Source organism: Lissotriton vulgaris, chromosome 5 (assembly GCF_964263255.1).
Source record: "Lissotriton vulgaris chromosome 5, aLisVul1.2, whole genome shotgun sequence".
NCBI classification, from domain to species: Eukaryota; Metazoa; Chordata; class Amphibia; order Caudata; family Salamandridae; genus Lissotriton; species Lissotriton vulgaris.
The window spans coordinates 1,891,772,437-1,891,792,313 of record NC_141693.1 but is presented as its reverse complement, the minus strand read 5'-3'; the positions used below and the strand labels follow the sequence as shown (position 1 = coordinate 1,891,792,313).

The window sequence follows — 19,877 nt, the reverse complement described above, 5'->3', positions numbered from 1 at the left end:
GCCCCGCAGAACCCCCCCCCCCCCCCCCCCCACAGAGACACCAGCAAGTGGGCCAGCCCAGAACAGAAAAACAACTATTTAACCCCATGGCTGCTAGGCGTTTTCCCGTCCTGTGCTGCAGGATGAAAATTACCATTATTCATGACGAGCTGGCCTTGTCATCCGCGCACGGCAGGTAAGCGCCATGACGAGGCCAGCTCGTCATTAGCCTCGAAGGGGTTAAGGAGGGTCAAGGGGAATATATTTATAGACCGTCCAAGCTCGGATCACCCCTATTGGAACTATAAAGAACAAGAAGAGTTGGAGGGTCTGAGAGGCAAAGTGCCAAGTCTACAAGGTCCTTATTGAAAGCTACACATTTGGATTGCACTGAATCAGACCAAAGTGGTCACTAGACACTAGGTGTACAATAGATATCCTATCAGCCCACCCACTTGGCGGAGCCTCGTCATGTAGGACGTCTAGAACCAAGTTGGTGTGTCCAAGCCTAGATGAGTTGGCTAGACAACACACAATTATGGCTCATACAATAGAAGTGTCCACGCCACTGGGCGGTGCTGGTACAGTGCAGTGCAAAAAGAAAAGTGAATAAGTGATGTTAAGATGACGATCAAGGCAAACGAAAAACTTTTTATTAGTATTCACCTGGACGTCAGATTAAAAAGAGATGCAAGACAGTGTGACAAAATCACTGTCTACTTTGCTGTGTGATTAAATAGGCCAACATGTTTCTGCCAATAGGTGAAATTGCACCGGCATTCTTCAGGGCCATTTATATGGAATGTTGCTACTGCAAAGGTACACTCTGATAGTAGTGTAAAAAAGTGAAGATGACAGACAGAAGTTTAAGACTGTCAAACTAACAGTGTGGTCAATAGGACCATCCTACCGTATCCTCTTGAACCGTTTGTTGATAGAGGATGCAGTCCTGTAAACAAAAAAAACAGAAGAAAAAACTACTATGTGTTCTTTAAACATAACAAGCTTACAGGAGCAATTATCCCCGAAGCAGGTTACACTATTATAACATAAGGACCAATATAAGACTTAGCACGGCCAGTCCAAATTAGACCGGCCACTTTGATTTATCACAGGTTGCACTTAAAATAAACCACAGAAATTTCTGAATACAAAGTTGAAAACAATGAAAAAGACTTACCCAACAGTGTGTGGGAGTCAAGCCTCACCTCACCCGGCAACGGCTCGGAGATTGAGGCCCCGCTCTATGCATAAACAAATATATGCATTCACAGTACCGAGACTGCCCTCATCGCCTCCACCGACAATATCAGGACCCTGCTGGACAACGGCGAGACTGCTCTGCTGCCTTCGACACCGTCTGCCACCGCACACTACGCGCACGCCGCAGGGATCCGAGACAAGGCTCTGGATTGGACCACCTCCTTCCTCTCCGGCAGAACCCAGAGCGAACGCCTCTCTCCATTCCGTTCCAAAGCCTCAGAGATCATCTGCAGTGTACCCCAGGGATCCTCCCTCAGCCCGACGCTGTTCAACATTTACATGGCCCGCTCGCACACGTAGCCCGACAGCACGACCTAAACATAATCTCCTACGAATACGACACTCAGCTGATCCTCTCCCTCACCAAGGACCCCATCACCGCCAAAGCCAACCTCCATGAAGGAATGAAGGTCGTCGCCGACTGGATGAAGACCAGCCGTCTGAAGCTGAACTCGGACAAGACAGAGGTCCTTATCCTTGGCACCAACCCTTCAGCCTGGGACGACTCCTGGTGGCCGACGGCACTGGGGGCAGCCCCGACTTCCACCGACCAACCAACCACGCACGCAACCTGGGAATCATTTTCGACTCAACACTCTCAATAACCAAGCAAGTCAACGCCGTCTCCTCCTCCTGCTTCAACTCCCTCTGCATGCTTCGCAAGATCTACAGATGGATCCCGACAGATACAAGAAAGACAGTCAGCCAGGCCCTCGTCAGCAGCAGACTCGACTACGGAAACGCCCTCTACGCGGGAGCCCCGACCAAGCTCATCAAACGACCACAACGCATCCAAAACGCCTTGGCACGACTGATCCTCAACGTACCACGCCAGGCCACATCATCCGCCACCTGAGAAACATGCACTGGCTCCCCGTCAACAAGAGGATATCCTTCAAGCTCCTCACCCAGGCACACAAGGCACTCCATAAGACCGGCCCAGCCTACCTCAATAGACGGCCCTCCTTCTACACCTCCAACCGCCAGCTACGCTCTGCCGACCTTTCACTCGCCACTGTCCCACGTATCCGAAGAACAACCACCGGTGGGAGATCCTTCTCCCACCTCGCTTCCAAGACATGGAACACCCTCCCACTGAGCCTACGACAGACCCAAGACCAGCTGATCTTCAGGAGGTTACTCAAGACCTGGCTGTTCGATCAGTAGCGTCCCCCCTCATCCCCCCAGCGCCTCGAGACCCTCGCGGGTATGTAGTGCTCTTTACAAATGATTGATTGATTGATTGGAATGTTCTTCATGGCATACTGATAAGAGCATTTGTTGGAAGTTCTGTAGACCTTTTCTGAAGAGAAGTAAGCATGGTGGTAAACGTTTTTTGAAATGGACACCTAGATTGAATTTAATGTACTTAATAAAATATAGATGTAACTTGTAACTCACCGTTCCTCCTGTAAAGTGCTCTGATACCTCCGGGTCTAGCCAGCGCTATACAACACTCAAATAAAATAAATTTAAAAAAACGTTATAGTTTAGCATCTCTTTGCCCTGGATGTCAGAAGCCTAGAGAAATGATCAGGTGCAGTACTGTATTCAAAAGGCTGTACCATTCATGTTTCTGATAAATAAATATTTTGATCATTAGCAATTCGCCCAGATGTAGCTGAAGGCTTGTGCACTTCAAAATCCTTAATGAGGAGATCACACTATTTATCAGCATGAATGTCAGCTACATAAAGAATAAACCCACTTTTTAGACCACTTTTAATGATGACAATAATGTATAAAATTCATGTTATAAACTGAACCTTTTGTAGGTGCTTGAAATATCGAGTGATATAATTACCCAATTAAAAGTGTCATTATATCGTCCTCAGACAGATAAGTCTCCTTCGGCCATGCCAGTTGATGAACCCATGACCTCGATGTCTCAGAATAGATGCCCAGCTCCCGGAGCCATTATTTTCTCACCTACGATAATTATGGTTTATTTAACAATTCCGAACTTGCAACCAAAGACGGCAGTTCTACTGGAGTCTGAAGCAAAGAATAATCGTGTTATCTCACTTTCCCAATCCTGGTAAATAAAACTATATTAGTCTGTCTTTCTAGTACAACAACCACCGAATTGTGTGTGCATTTCTGCACATTTTCGAGGAACGAACCCTCGTGATGTCACTGATCTCTGGAGAGATGTTGTTAATTATCTCATCTCCCCTCTCCCCAGATATGAGCTGCTGCGCACAGTATGCCGGGCACAGTAACGGCACGTGCTTGATGTTCTTGGTCTTTTTATGGGCTTCTTATCCAATCACAATGGATACTGTAGGCCTGGGATCCGGCTTAAATCCTTATCTCCGAAACATCTGCGTTGAATGCTCTCTGGCAGGAGTGGAGAAGATGCTAGAAACTGTATAAAACAAGCTCCCTGATGGCTGGATACAGTCGTCAAGATTTACATACAGCTGCAATGGGTGATTAGTTGTCTTTAATGTTAAAGTATAATTGTATTATTAAACCTTTATGCATTATATCGCAGTTCAAAGTCTACGCTCCAAAGTCAAGGCAGAAGCAGCATTCTAATGATAACGGATGGACACAAAAAAGCAAGTCTCCAAATATAAAATCCTAGTCTGCAATTAAAGCAAAAATTATTATTCGGGAAGGTTACAATTAGTTACGTCCAAAATTTGCACATTTCTGGCCAGCTCATAAGACACAGAGGAGGTCAGCTTCTTCCCGGCAAGGCATTCTGGAGAAGGAAGTGTTGCCCCTAGATAAGCACGAAAGTGAAAGTGATCGCGATCAAAGCAGCAGCATTCTAATGATAATGGATGCGCACGAGCACGCTTGTGTGAACGCAAGCACTAGGCAACCAGGCAGCACTTTGAACCAGCTGAACCTCTCTCTACTAGGGAACGTCGGACCAATGAACCATTGTGTAAGCACATGCTTCCCCTGTTCTACCCGAATAGATTTTTTTAACTTCTTTAAGCCCCTATACAATATCACAGGCTGTCCCACTCAATTTTTAAAGCACCGCCAGAGTGCATGAATCTTTAACTGCACCTCAAACATGAAAATAAAAGCTAAGCACATATAGTCATGTGCAGGCTGTGGGTACACTAGCCCTAGCACAAGTGCCCGGCACATAGAGGCGCTCTCCTGAGTTCATTGTCAGAGCGGGCATCCATGGGTGATTCTGCAGCGCACTGAAGACACAACGCAGGCACTAGACCCCGCCAAACCTTCCGAGAAGCGTCTCAGCGCTGGAATGTTCTCCCGTCCAGCCCGAGTGAAAGTGATTTATTTTTCCAGCTCAGCTCTTCCCACCGGAGAAACGAGTTATCATTTCACGTTACAAGGCTACCCCGGCAGATGTTGGACCCGCTGACAGCCGTTGTGTAATCGCAAGGCCAGCACGCGCTGATACAGTGCGTTCCTCTCTGCGGAGCACCCACGTGTCGGACGCAAGGCTCCGGTGCGCAGAGCGGCGCTGGAGCACCACTTTTATAAAAAATTCTTTCAAAAGCATGACGCAGCCGTGAGAGCTTGGTTTTTGTGCGTTTTTCGAGGTCTCTTTGCAGAAGGCTAAGTAGTGTTTGAAGAAGATTGTGTCCTTTACCTATACCAGTCATCATCAGCTTGCAAGTTTAATGCGTGTGGCCCTCTTTACATTCATAAAGAATTATCAGAGGACGGAAAGCGCGTGGGCATGGTACAGCCTTGGTTATTGTAGGAGATTTTCCTACTAACTCATGCTTGTAACAAGCTCGCGTGGCAGCAGGGGTGAGGAATTGGGGCCTGCACTTGCGGGAGCGAAAATTGCTGTCATTTGGCGGCACGCTCTCCCGCAAGTTGATGGCAATGCAACGCATGCACGTTTTTGGCCCAAAAAGCAAGTCGATTACATGAGGTCCCCTCCTATGCAACGCTCGCGTTGTGTAGGCGAGACCTAAAAATTTAATAAAATAGAAAATTAACAGGAAGATAAAGGATAGAACAATAATAATGAAATAAGCTATTAAAATTAAAATTAGACACAAAATAAAATACTAAGAAGAAATATGACTATCACTTCCCACTGAGTAGAAAGCCTGAAGCAAGAATATCTACTTGTGTTTCATCATTTTTAAATTTCTGGAACAAAACAAATACTTCTTATGGTACAAATATTGTAAAAGCTATTCTGTTAGCACCTAATTTGACCAATCAAAAATGGGTCAACTCAAGGATCACAAATACATAAGTAAAACTATAGAATGATAAAAGTAAAAGTTCCTTGTTAATTGTTTATACGGTGAGCTGTTAATAAAGGATAATCATACCTTCTCAATGTGTTCTTCACATCCTGGGGAGAAAAAAACAAACAGGTCAAAATGGAGATAACTGAGTTTTTGTTCACAGTAAAATTTATATTTCAAAAAGTTCCTCAAATGCAAAATAGTCTTTCTTGAAGATAAGATTAGCTCAGATAAAGAGATGATTGTGTGGAGGAGGAATACATTCTGCTGGCTGTCATCAGTTTCTCAGTTCCCCCAGGGCCTTTAAACTCACTATCGAGTAGGGCATCTCTTTCTCTAAATACAAGACCAGTCGTCCGCTCCCTCGCGGAGGGGCACAAATTGCGGTACTCACAATGTACATAAAACTAATAGCACCTCAGTCATTCAGTGTGAAAGAGGACAGGGAAAGATAACGTACTGAAGAATAATCACCCAGTCACAAAACAGACAACAGATTTAATTGCAACATAGCAAGGTGCTACTGACAATTAATAATTCCAAGGTAGAAAATTGAATTTGTGTAAAATTTGCAGGATTATTTTGTACATGGCAATTATCTCTCTGCTTACTCTAACACTCATTCTGAAATAACGTTTCAGGGAGCTCTCAAACACTTAACTAGTTTTTTAATGCATCTGCTCATCTAGGTCTATTTTTCTCCTTGAAATTTGGACGGCAGACAATAGTAGGTCTCCCCCATCTCATGAATCGTAGACCCTGGAGATGTTAATAGATCATCTACCTATTCGTTTTTTGCCAAACTCAACTTTGGTTGCTAGGCCATGGTCACGAGGATTTCTTTGCAAACAGTATAGCTATGTTGATTTCAGAGGACGTATTCTCATAGTAATGTTTTAGCTAGACATTATGCTTGTAGACCTCAGTCTTGGTCTTCATCTCCTAACATCATTCTGCACAATGTGCTAAATGCACAATCTGTTATTGCTGATGTTTGGGAAGGAAAGAGGTTAACTCCAAAGCCTGAGACCTCTCATGTTCAAGTCTTACTTTTTTATCTGGGCCCTTTTTCTAAAAGATTATTTTACAGTTCTGGTACAATCATTGTTCAGCTACGTCCCTGGGCAAGTCTGTCTTCAACTTCAAGGAACATTTTCTCTACAGATATATACATCGCAACAGCCCTATAATGTATTCTCTAGATATCCCATGTTGTATCTTTTCAATTTGTCCTTGGTTTTCTTTTGGACTTGCCTGACAAATACTGGCTGTCTTTGCAATAGTTTTCAACTACACTATTCATGCTTTTCTGCATTGTATTGATCAATGGAGTTTCTGTTATTGGTGTCCAGTGTTTCAGGCTGCTGCTCCAGAGGAGTAGATGTTTCAAAATAAAGACGTGATTTTCGTAGGTTAGTGCCTATGCAAGTATAAGGCTTGGACTCTATCCTTAAGATCTGCTTTGAAACCACTGTGGGATTAATGTTGTGCTTTTTCTTTCTAATTTTGCTTAAATCGTTTAATTTATAAAGTGAGCGTCCACTCATAAGCATCTCTTCTACTAAAAGTGAATAAAAGATCACACAGAGTCAGCGCTAAGAGGGATGGAAAACACACTTTAAAAAAAGCTGTTTTAACGCTTTTTTGAAACTTGAGTTGATTGCGCAAAGATGATCATAGAGAGCGACTTTTCATTCGAGCAAGTCTGATCATTGATATTTGCAAGAGTAGTTGTGCATTTGAGCATAGGAGGCGAGAGGCCCTGGGTCTTCCAAAGTTTAATGACTTTTTCAGCCTATGAAATAATAGCCTAATCACACACAGAAACACCTTACTCAATATTTCACATTGATATACACCCTGGGCAGAGACAGACATAGCGAGGGTAGGGTAGTGCTGCCTAATTTTTTTATTGCTTATTATATATCGCTCCTGCTGGGCCCAGAATACAAAGTTACTGCTTTCTGACACTAAGACAGGTATGCCGATCTAGTATCAATTTAAAACCCTTGCTTACCTTCAGTAACTCCACACCCTGCTGCTGACACTTGGATTCGATGTCTGTGATAAGGCTCCTGAGGACGGATTGCTGTTCTTCTAATTTAGTTAATGTCTCCTTGATGCTCTGCAGATTGTTCTTCTCTTCCTGCTCCAGGTCTTTTAGGTGACAAGATTTTTCCTTCTCCAAAAACTCCTTGAGCTTCTCAAACTCATTAGCGGTTCGCGCTCTCTTGCTTTTGAACATGGCCTGCAACATAAAAATAAATTGCTAGCACCTCAGACATATGTAATACGTTTATCAATTGACTCGGGCTAATCCACTATGACATACTTTTTCCTATCATTCACTGGTTGATTGATCCTATTCTGCTATTTGAAGCCTATGTGGAAGAAAGGAAGTGCTTTGTTGTGATGGGAAGAGAACTGAATGGCTCCATTGTAAGCTTGGATAGACACATCTATTGATAAACTGATATTGTTTAACGGCACTGATCATTTCTCATGACCTTCACTGTGGCAAGATAGGGATCTCAATGTGGATAGCACTGCCGTAAACCATACGATAGTTTCCCCCAGGGCACAGTCAAATGTTGCTGAATGCTTCAGCTGAACTTTTCTCAATAAAGTTTTTTTTACACAAAATAAACCGAAGTCTTTCTTCTTCTTTATAGGATTTTTAATTCATCCTTTTCAATTTCAACCATATATGCTGGTAATTAATAAATGTAATCACATTGCATATTTCTTCGTTTTTCAAACATAAATTCACATTTCACAATCCATGGAAAATCCAATGCATTTCGCCCATAGGGCTTCATCAGGGAAATCTACAAAAAATATATATATCTATCACCAAATCATATGTGAATGTTCTGTTTCATCACATTGTAATGTACTAAACACAAATAATGTTAATAAAGTTCAAAAACCATTACCATTCGAAAATATATGTAACCACTTAATAAACGATTCATACATTCCTCGTCTATTGTTAATTCCTTATGATTTCTAAGTTATACACTAATGGTTGGTTCATCAAGGTCTTAAAAAATGCTGTGTCAAATATACGTTCTAGCGTGTACAAAGCCCTCTAAACTGCGCCTTAGTTGCAGTACCCAGCCGGGTTGTTCGTAATTCTTACAGTAACAAAACGTGTTACGCGCTGCTTCCTAAGTACACTAAAAGGGATCAGCAGTTCTTACCCGTAACGTCTGAAAATTACGCGCGCTTCATTAGGTGTCTACAGCGTTCTGAACGGTCTCCTCTGCCGGTGGCGTGTGACGCGCTAACCGGAAGTGTGTGTGTTTAAAGACCCAATGTGTTTAAAGGAACAGAGTATTTAAAGAGACAGTATCTACAAAGGGACATACGTGCTAAGTAAACCAACGTGTACGTTCATGAGTCAATTATACATCAATAGAAATACATACATATTACGATTTAAAAAAATAAAAAATTAAAAATGGTAAGTGCATGATAGTCAACAGAGAATTCAAAGAGTCTGCATGCCATACACGAGGCTCATGTGTAAATACCATCCTCATAAGTGGGTCATAAGTAACAGCTGTATTCCACTCTTTCATTAATTCCATGAGGTACCAGGCTCTGTAGATAAAAGATCCAGTGATTTTCTCGCATAAGTAAAGATTTCTTATTGTCTTTATCATCTTTTCTCTCAACTATTTCAAGGATGCAAGCCTTTATTTGATTGATTTGGTGTCTATGTTCCAAAAAATGAGTAGCCAACGTGGATTTCATTACTTTTGTTCGGATATTGCTTTTGTGTTCTGTTAGTCTGGTCTTTAGTTTGCGTTCCGTGTGTCCCACGTACACCTTGCCACATGGGCATTTAATTAGATAGATGACATTTTTAGTATCGCAGGTTCCTGTGACTGCTAGTTTTATTTGGTTACCTTTCATCGGATGTCTGATGGTATTCCCTTCCAAAATATTGTGACAGTTACTACAATTTCGGCAAGGGATGGTTCCTTTGTGGATTTTTTTGTCCTTTTTGTTATCCGGATATTTAATGATTTCACCCAAATTTTTGGCTCGGGTGTATGCAAACACGGGTTCCTCCAGAAAAATGTTTTGAAAGTCTGGTTCTGTTTGTAGCATTGGCCAATGTTTTTTGATTGCTTTCTTAACCAAATGGCTTACAGTAGAATACTTACTTACGCATGTTATTTTGATATCCTTCTTGGTTGGTTTTGAATCAAGTAACATCTCTCTGGATTTCAGCTGTGCCCTTTGTTGGGCTGTTCTCAATGTACTTTCTGGGTATCCACGTTTTTTAAAACGTTGTAACATGTTTTCTGTTTGTGTCAGTGACATAACCACATTTTTGAAGATAGGGATCTCACCAGGACTGGACTGGGAAAATAAAACAGCCTTAGCAAAAGTTTTGAATCTAGCCATCATGTGCACCATGTGAGTTAAACTCTTGTCCTCCAGAGTAGACTCTTCCCAAAGATAATTAAGGATATGTAAAGCAGTTAGATCCCTTTTAGACTTGCTGATAAATTTTTTATAATTAAATATTCCAATACATACAGTTTGCCACAGTACCTAGTAGCACTATTCCTCCACAGCATCTAATCATGCATGCACCTATGTAAAAATTAATTCCTGACAAGAACTACTACAAGATGCGTTCTTCTCATCAATCATCTGCCTTTAGATGGGCCCAAGCAGCTCATGCATACCCTTATTTCACATAGTATTGCTCTGCAAGTAACTTCTTATCCTGTAAAGTGTGAAAATGTAAAGTTGAGATGGATTGGATTGGACAGATCAGTGGTAACAGCTCAACTATTTCCTGTTTTTCTATCATGTATAACAACAAAGGACACTTACAATATACCTGAAACCCATGGTGCAATTTATTTACACAGAAGGTCCATTTCAAGCAAAAGTTGGAATTTGTGCTAGGTTGCATTTGAATATGGGTACATGAAACCTTTTCTCTAAATGTCCTGCTAAAACAGGCCTTTGTTGCAAAGTTGGCACATACAAACCAGAAAATATATCAAGGCCCCAATTCCAATTCAGTTTATGCATGTGGCCAAACTCTTGGGTCAACTCTCTCTATTAATTTGGGAACATTCTCACCTCTACTAACAGTACAAGAGTGCAACAAATTGGAAATGAATGCTAAATCAACCAATCATGCCTGACACATGACAACTTAAGAGCTGTATAATGTAGCAGACAAACACCATGTCTAGCTTCAGTTATGCATAAAGCATAAAGTCAATGAGTGATAGAGACATAGTTATGGCATTGTGGTATAGTCTTCTTTAGGCCAGTGTTGAACATGTCCTAATGGATACAAAGAAGTTGTTCTAGATCCTGTGTGCATAGATGCAAAAGTCCTGCTGCCTTGATTATTTTTTTATACCTCTTAGTCTGCAGTCTGATGGTGGAATGGCTGCAGTTGTGAAGAGATACAGCTGCAATAGCGAGCTTATCTGGAAGATAAGAAGAGGTGCTGGCAATGATGGCTTTGTGAATTATACAACTAGTTTTTAAAATGGTGAGAGACCCCAAATAGGGGGTGGGAATGGCGTTCCATCAGCATGGGGAGATGTGATCATATTTCCTCAGAGACTGGATGAGATTTACTGTGGGATTTAGTGTGTCCTTAAGTGGTGCCAGTCTCGCAGGCTATGAAGCAGGGCATTACCACCATCCAAATGCAAATGTTAGAGGGCTTGAACCAACATTATATTTGTATAGAATACATGTGCTGCGATAATCAGTTGAAAGAAGCAGATTAAAGTCATTACAGGCAGCAAAAGCGTAAATAGTAGATACAGTTTTACCATGGTGCTAAAACAGTGTGTATATATGCAGGCCTATAAACAAGGGAGTCAGGCGTACTCCTTCTATGGAAACCCTACTCTCAGTGTAGCAATAGCCAAGAATCTCCCCAAGGGACGACCGCTGCGAGGTGAAGTCTCAGCATGCAGGGAACCTCAGTGTCAGCTGAAGTGCCTCCTCCGTAATCTATCGGCATGCTCATTATTTATAATAGAAAGCAGCCTTGCGATGTACGTTGTAGATTAGCAATGTTATGGATATGTAGATAGCTCTATAGCCCAGTGGATGAAGATAGAACGACATTTGTACATAGTGCTTAAAGAGGCCTTGTACATGTTCGAGGCATCATGATCATGTAGCTAGATGTGTTGTTTCAGAGAAACGAATCTAGCATTGTTGTGCATGCAAAAATGTGCAAACATTCACAGCAGAAATGTTATTGTGAAAAAGAGGACAATGTAAGAAATGAGCAGCTTCGCTACATGGGCCTAACTCGGGAACATAACACCCACTCCTCATACTAAGGCTCGATGTATCAAAGTTACCTAAACAGCCAACAGGCTAAAATTAAAAAGGTTATAAAACTAATCTTAAAATCATCTAAAAGGCAAGCTTCCCTCTAAAATAATAATATAAAAGCCTTAAAGTCATTACACTATTTGAAATTCCAAGCACTCAGAAAGCAATGGTGCCTAGAAAAAGCAAAAAGCGGTTTTGATTAATTTTTTTTAAAAACAGGATGAATTGGTCCCACAGGGAAAAAGCCAATTGTTTATGTGTTCCGTGTGTTCGATGCAACATTGCTAATGCCGACAACTGCAAACGACGGTCCCAGAGGTGCATCTTGAAGCAGGTTTATGGAGCAAAGGTGATTCCATCAAATTCCCACAGTAGCCGCGGAAGGAGGGACTGCATCCTGTGAGCATGTTGTTGAGCCGGTGTCCATCTCACTAGGAGCCAGAGCATCCCAAGGTGGCTTGAAGAATACATTAATCAGCAATGGAACACACTGGTGACAACAATACACATGCGCCTTTAAGGAGTCCATCAGTACCTAAATGCCCAGAGGCGCAACCGATTGTGATCCTAGGCCTAGATCCAAAACACATTTGTGGCTGCAAAGCAGGCAGGTTGTACGCAGTGAAGTTAAACTGGCCTGAAGGACAAGAACCAATGCTCATTTAATTCTCAAACCTGAAGTGTGCCGAAGCAGTGTACCATGCGCTCACGGCATTGCAGCACAAACAGTGCTGTCTCCATTCCGGGTTGAACTGACGCGTCCATTGCAGAGCAAAAATATTAAAATCAGGATTCCGGCCACAAGCAGCAGGATAAGCGGGAGTGTATGAAAGATGGTATAACTACAAATGTCGTCTGAAAGGTGCTAACCAGTCCAGAGTCTTTACATTTAAAAAGTGAACTATTCCCTTTGTATCAGACATGTTAAAGAAACGGTGAACCAGCTCCCCAAAATGTACCAGGAAGTTAGTGTGGAGTAGTGTCTGTATCTCACACGAGGACCTTGCCACCTGGAGAAGAAACATCTCTCTGGCTGAAGTTAAGGCCACATCCTTTTGAAAAAGCATGGCTTTCAGTTTGCTCAGAGAATCAAAGAGTATGTTGGAAACATTTATCGAAGGCCGTTGCGTTGCCTACAATACTTGTGTGCAACAAGTGACTATGGAATTAATAGTCACCAGAAAAGCGATGGCCAGTTCCATTTCAACCTTGATGATCATTCAGCATCAAATAGCTCCCATTTGAGAGCAGCTTGAAAACTGGATGAATCAGGGTAGCCAGGAAACCCTTCAGATAACAGGACAAAATCGCTACAGAAGCATTGCATTCCCCATGTAGAGAAATGTCCTTGCAAACTAGGGCCCCACTTAAAGCATCCTCACAGTCGGAACCACTAAGGAAAACGTCTGTGTCCCCATTCCTACATCTAAACCTAAATGATAACTCCCAGGATTCATGCACACAACCTTCCCCTAGAGCTTCGTATCTCCCTACCTGTTGTTATTGGCGATAATATTGGAATTGGAAAGTCGTAACCAGTAGGGTGATGCAACCATGGATAATCCAGTCTGTGGATGGTGTCTCAGTATCAGTGAAAGGCAATTAGTCTAACTTTTTCATATGCAACATGGTATATTTTGCATCTCTGCATGCAATAACTATCTGTCTTTCCGTTCGACCGTATGAAGAAAACAGACTTGTACTATTGATGCAACGCCATGGCACATGGACAGAACATAGTGTTTGCAACGTCCAGCTCAGTATTACAATGGACAATAATTGTCACTGTCCATGCTGTAAAATCAGGGATGTGGAATTCCTATAGCCCGACGCCCAGGACATATTGTTTGGGGTCAAGGGCAACAAGTTTTCATTTGTATTTTGTCCTTGGGACAAGTAGGCCCAACCCCCTACAGCACAAACCCTTTGGCTGCCAATGTACAGCACTACATAATGTACCAGGGAAGGGAATTGTCTGGAGTTAAAGTAATATTTGTTTCCATGTGTTAATGTTGTTCAAATGTGTATTTATGGTTCATTAATGCAAAGCCTTCATTATTAGGGTGAACGCTCTAAGTAAATGTTGTAAGCTCGGACTGCACTACTGACAGTGGTTCCAGTATAAAATGTGTAAACACGTTTTTAAAGTTTAGTAATATGAGGCTATGTATAATGCTCCTTGAATGCTCTCACTAGAAGGAAATATTTGCAGAAGCTTAAAAGCAAGATTGACCATTCTTTGCTTTCAAATTAAAATGTTCACAAAAAATGCAAGTAGGAAAAAAAGACATTTCGCTAAACTATTGTAACATTTTTAGGTACCATTTTGTTGCATCATCATTTATTAAAATGTGGTGATGTATGCTAGTATTTCCCAAAAATATTCATAATGGAAAAATCAGTGTCAAGTCAAGTCAAAAAGATTTATATAGCGCGCTACATACCCATAGGGTCTCAAGGCGCTTGAGGGGGGGTGGGGAATTACTTGTCGAATATCCAAGTTTTAAGTTGCTTGCTGAATGCTAGGTGGTTCTGAGTAAGGCGAAGGTGAGTAGGAAGAGAGTTCCAAGTTTTAGCTGCCAGGTAGGAGAAGGATCTGCCTCCCATGGTGGTTTTGTTGATGCGAGGTACAGTGGCAAGAGCTTGGTTGGAGGATCGTAGCTGACGGGAGGGGGTGTAGAAGGACAGTCGTGAGTTGAGGCATTCAGGTCCAAGTTCGTAAAGTGCTTTGTGTGCGTGGGTTAGGAGGCGGAAAGTAATCCTCTTATTTACGGGGAGCCAGTGGAGGGTTTTCAGATGACCAGAGATGTGTTCTTTACGCGGGATATCTAGTATGAGCCTGGCAGAGGCGTTCTGGATGCGTTGGAGTTTTTTCTGGAGTTTTGCGGTGGTACCGGCGTAGAGGGTGTTTCCGTAGTCCAGGCGGCTAGTGACCAGTGCGTGGGTGACCGTTTTACGAGTTTCGATGGGGATCCAGCGAAATGTTTTTTTGAGCATGAGAAGAATGTTGAAGCAGGATGATGAAACGGCGTTGACTTGTCTGGTCATCGAGAGTGAGGAGTCCAGGATGACGCCCAGGTTCCGCGCGTGGTCTGTCGGGATGGGTGCCTTTCCAAGGGCCTCTGGCCACCAAGAGTCATCCCAGGCGGAGGGGGAGGTGCCTAAGATGAGGACTTCTGTTTTGTCGGAGTTCAGTTTCAGACGGCTGTGCTTCATCCACTCGGCTACTTCTTTCATTCCTTCGTGTAAGTTGGTTTTGGCGGTGTTAGGGTCTTTGGTGAGTGAGAGGAACAGTTGAGTGTCGTCAGCGTAGGAGATGATTTTGAGGTTGTGTTGGCGAGCGATGGTCGCAAGGGGGCTCATGTATACGTTGAAGAGGGTGGGGCTGAGAGAAAATCCTTGTGGCACGCCACAAATGACTTCAGTGGCCTCTGACTTGAATGGTGGGAGGCGGACTCTCTGGGTTCTTCCGGTGAGGAACGAAGTGATCCATTCCAGTGCTTTTCCTTGGATTCCGACGTTTCTGAGGCGCTGTAGAAGGGTGCTATGACAGACTGTGTCGAAGGCGGCGGAGAGGTCGAGGAGGATGAGGGCGACTGTGTCTCCATTGTCCAGTAGAGATCGAATGTCGTCAGTTGCAGCGATGAGTGCGGTCTCAGTGCTGTGTTTGGCTCGGAAGCCGGACTGTGAGGAGTCGAGGGATTTGTTGGTTTCGAGGAAGGCGGCGAGTTGATTGTTGACAGCTTTCTCGATGACTTTGGCAGGGAAAGGAAGAAGCGAGATGGGGCGGTAGTTTTTGAGTTCGGTGGGGTCCGCTGTGGGTTTTTTCAGAAGGGCGCTGAGTTCTGCGTGTTTCCAGCTTTCCGGGAAGGTGGCGGAGTTGAAGGAGCAGTTGATGACATCACGGAGGTGTGGTGCTATGATGGAGTCTGCTTGGTTGAAGATGTGATGAGGGCATGGGTCAGTTGGGGATCCTGAGTGGATAGAGTTCATCAGGCGGATGGTGTCCTCAGTGGAGATTGGGTTCCAGTCGTTGAGGGTGTTCAGGGGGGTGAAGGTCCTGCAGAAGGTTGGGTAGGTTGGTCTCCGGGTCGGTTGTCGAAGCTGTTGTGGATGTCTGCGATTTTGTTGTAGAAGAAGGAAGCTAGGGAGTCGCATAGGGCTTGTGAAGGGGTGATGTCGTTGGAGTTGGCTGATGGGTTGGTGAATTCTTTGACGATGTTGAATAGTTCCTTACTGTTGTGGGCGTTGTTGTCAAGTCGGTCTTTGAATGCGGCTTTCTTGGCAGACCGGATTAGTTGGTGGTGTATGCGGGTGGCGTTTTTGAAGGCGTGCCTGGTGCTGGTGTTTGGGTCTTTTTTCCAGGCCTTCTCGAGGGAGCGACAGTGTTTCTTCGATTTCTTAAGATCATCGTTGAACCAGGAGGCGATTTTGCTGCCAGGTTTGCTTTGACGTTTTTTCAACGGGGCTAGAATGTCGGCGCTGTTGGATATCCATTGGGTGAGGTTAGTGGCTGCTTGGCCGGGGTTAGAGGAGTGGACAGGAGGGTTTTGAAGAAGCGAGGAGGAGATCTGGTTGATGGTGATTTTGTTCCAGTTTCTTCGCATGGTGGGTTGAGGATGGTTGTAGATTGTGGACTTGTTGTATGTGAAGTGAACGCAGCTGAGGTCCGTCCAGTGGAGAGCTGTGGTATGACTGAAGGAGACATGTTTGCTGGAAGTGAAGATAGGGTCTAGTGTGTGGCCAGCAATGTGGGTGGGGGTAGTGACCAGTTGTTTGAGTCCGAGGTTGGCAAGATTGTCCAGAAGGGTGGTGGTGCTGCCGTCGTTGCTCTTTTCCAGGTGAAAATTGAGGTCTCCCAATAGAATGTAATCCTCGGAGGGGAGGGCGTGTGGGGTGATAAAGTCAGTGATGTCGTCACTGAATTGTGCACGGGGTCCTGGACGCCGGTAGAGGAGGGTGCCTCTGAGTGTGGTTTTGGGGTCGATGTAGATCTGGAAGTGAAGGTGTTCGGCGTTGGCGAGGTGGGCGTCAGAGCTGGTTGAGATGCGGATGGAGTTCCTATGGACGATAGCGATGCCTCCTCCTGTTTGTTCAAAGCGGTCCTTACGGATGATCTTGTATCCTTCCGGGATGGCAATGGTGATGTCTGGGGCTGATGAGGCATTCATCCATGTTTCTGTAAGGAAGGCGACGTCCGGTGAGATGGTGTCGAGGAGATTCCAGAGGTCGATGGCGTGTCTGTGGACCGAGCAGGTGTTGAGCAGGATGCATTTTAGGTGGTTGGTGTCAGGTCTCTGAGTGGTGTTGGTGGATGAGGAGCTGGATTTGGTGCCGTCGTACTTGCAGGAGTTGCAGGAGAAGGGTCCATGGGTGAGTCCAGGAGCTTGGACGCAGTTGGGGGGACGGCCGGGGTTAAGGGCTAGGAGGGTGGAGGCGTCGTAAGTAATGCGGGGGGCTGGGCATAGCGTGGACCAGGGGGTCTGGCGCTGGGCGCGGTCCAGGCGCGGACGGGCGTAGACGGGCTTACCTTTGGCGCGTCTTCGGCGAGGCCGTAGCGCGTGGACGCTGCGCGTGGGACCATCTGACATAAATGGACAGTGGAGGGGGCGGAGCGTGGGAGGGTCAGCAGGGAGGCGGGATCAGAGGGGCGGGTCAGGGGAGAGCAAAACACAAAATGGAGGAATGAAAGTGAAAACAAACAGCGAAGGCAAAATACAATGCTCGCCAGCAAGCTATCAAGGGCACTTAAATCCTGCACAATGTGTACACTTAAAGCGCTATCCACAGAGCAACCAACCTTGGAAGCGTTACACAACACAGATGTAAAGAGAAAATACACAGCGCTAATTAAATGAGCACAGTTGGGTTTCCTAAGCGCTACATGATAATGATTTTCAAAGCGCAATAAGACTAGGAGACGCTACGGTGCACGCCTTAATAACCTAGTCAAAGAAGCACAGAGCGTGAGGCAGATGATACAATGCAGTTTTCAAGGCGCTGCAGGAGCGAGAGCTTCAAAGCGCGACTATGCACAGAGCGCGAGGCAGATGATACAATTAAGTTACTAAAGCGCTTCAAGAGTGAGAGCTTCAAAGCGCTACTATGCGGTCTGAGGCTACGATACCAGGTGCAGTCGGGAGGTCGAGGGTGCAAGAGGCTTCAGCTGCGGGCTGTAGATAGATCAAGCAGGGAGCGTGGGGGAGCAACCGTTCCGGACAGAATCCAGGCGGTCACAGCTGGGCTTGGGCTGAGGGGAGTCAGCTATTCGTGTGTGGGAGGGTCAGCAGGGAGGCGGGATCAGAGGGGCGGGTCAGGGGAGAGCAAAAGACAAAATGGAGGAATGAAAGTGAAAACAAACAGCGAAGGCAAAATACAATGCTCGCCAGCAAGCTATCAAGGGCACTTAAATCCTGCACAATGTGTACACTTAAAGCGCTATCAACAGAGCAACCAACCTTGGAAGCGTTACACAACACAGATGTAAAGAGAAAATACACAGTGCTAATTAAATGAGCACAGTTGGGTTTCCTAAGCGCTACACACCAGTAGGTCTGAAATTGGTGGTCAGCCTTTTAGTTTTGTCAATGCGTGACTTGTTTTGGCATGGTTTTTGTAAAACCTTATGGGTGTGGGAACTGCCGGGCCCTCACAATTATAACAAACATTGGCTAAAGCAAAAATTATTATTGGTCTCAAAAAGCACACATTGCCACAGTAGTTCCGGTCACTGAACAAACCTACTTTGTGTGCCGATATATGCTCCTTGTGAAAGAGCAGAATGCTGTCACTCGCAGTGAAGCCAGCGACAGAGACTGAAGTTAAATAAACACAAACGGTCATAGTTAACACCAGGCCTAATTAGAACCCTCATTATTAAAGAAAGTCTCAAATGTGCACCCATGGTACATGTCCTTGCATTAAGTGCAGATATACCGCTTTCGTGAATTCACAAGAATTACAGAAGTAGGCCAAAAAATAGTACTCATAGAAAATATTTTTGAACTGCATTTTAGCATGAGCAAATATGCATGTGTAAATTTGCTCATATGAAAAACTGTGTGTTTGCTAGTTCACTTTCCATCCAACCACTTTTTTCCGACACCTGGAAGACGTTTTATGTCTGCTATTGTCAGGAGTAGGTTTCCAATATTTATCAGTATCGGAAAAAACTAGAGAAGAGTTGGTGAAAACCCTTAAAACACGCATGTTACTAGGGTTGCACAGACTCAAAAGGGCAATCTAACCCTGGAACCATTGCTTACCACTACCTTCAGCCTCAGTATGTGCATCTGCAGAAATGTGACAACATAAGGGAATCGCTAGTATTCAAACCCACCTATGGTATGAACCCTGGCATAATCCGAGAGGCTATATCAGAGCTCTTATATAATGAGATTGCTGCCATATTTTGTTGCTACATTACATGACACAAAAAGGACAAGTGGATGTTGTTATTGGGCAAGTAGATTTATGAACCAACCTGCCCCATAGACAAGTAGATATTTTAATAAATTCCACACCCCTGAAAATAGACATGTCTTGCTGTTTTATGTCAATTGCAGAACACACTATGTTGCCCAGTGAATAAATTATGGATGATAATGTAGTCATACCTTTGTCAACCACAACCAACCAAAGCCTTTTATAAATTAACTATGTAGATTTTGCGCAATCTCTCAACACTTGCTGTTGAGCTCATTGCATATTTCGTACAAGAAGCGCTTTTGATGTCCGTTCCGGGGACCTAATAGAAAATCCCTGAGATCCATGTAGCAGAAAAAAGGAAAAAGTGTTGCTTCACCTGGGAGAATGTTGAAGTTTTTAGCAAATCAAGGCACAACCCAGGATTCTAGACTGACAATAATTTGTGTCCACGGGCCAAACAAACCATCCCTTCCAATTGGGGTCTGATGAATTAATAGAATCAGTAAGTATCATGGTGTCTAATGTATCCCCACTGAAGTGTGTTAAGTGCTGCCAATTCTCGAAGCGTTAGAGTGTGGGAATACGAGGAGTGTTCAAAGTCTTTATTTTGGCTATTCCAAGACAAGGGGTTTGTTGTACTGTTCTATTCAGGAAAATTATTTG

General features: G+C 44.1%; 1 protein-coding gene across 1 annotated transcript in view; it reads right to left on the bottom strand.

The window, feature by feature from the left end:
* LOC147717639 (E3 ubiquitin-protein ligase TRIM39-like) overlaps positions 1 to 19,877 on the bottom strand; it is a 548,063-nt gene that overhangs the window by 332,710 nt on the left and 195,476 nt on the right. The window contains exons 4-5 of the mRNA XM_086924433.1: positions 7,462 to 7,692; positions 5,529 to 5,551 (exon numbers count right to left, since the gene is read on the bottom strand). Coding sequence (XP_086780559.1) covers positions 5,529 to 5,551; positions 7,462 to 7,692 — 254 coding nt within the window. The remainder of the gene's footprint in view (positions 1 to 5,528; positions 5,552 to 7,461; positions 7,693 to 19,877) is intronic.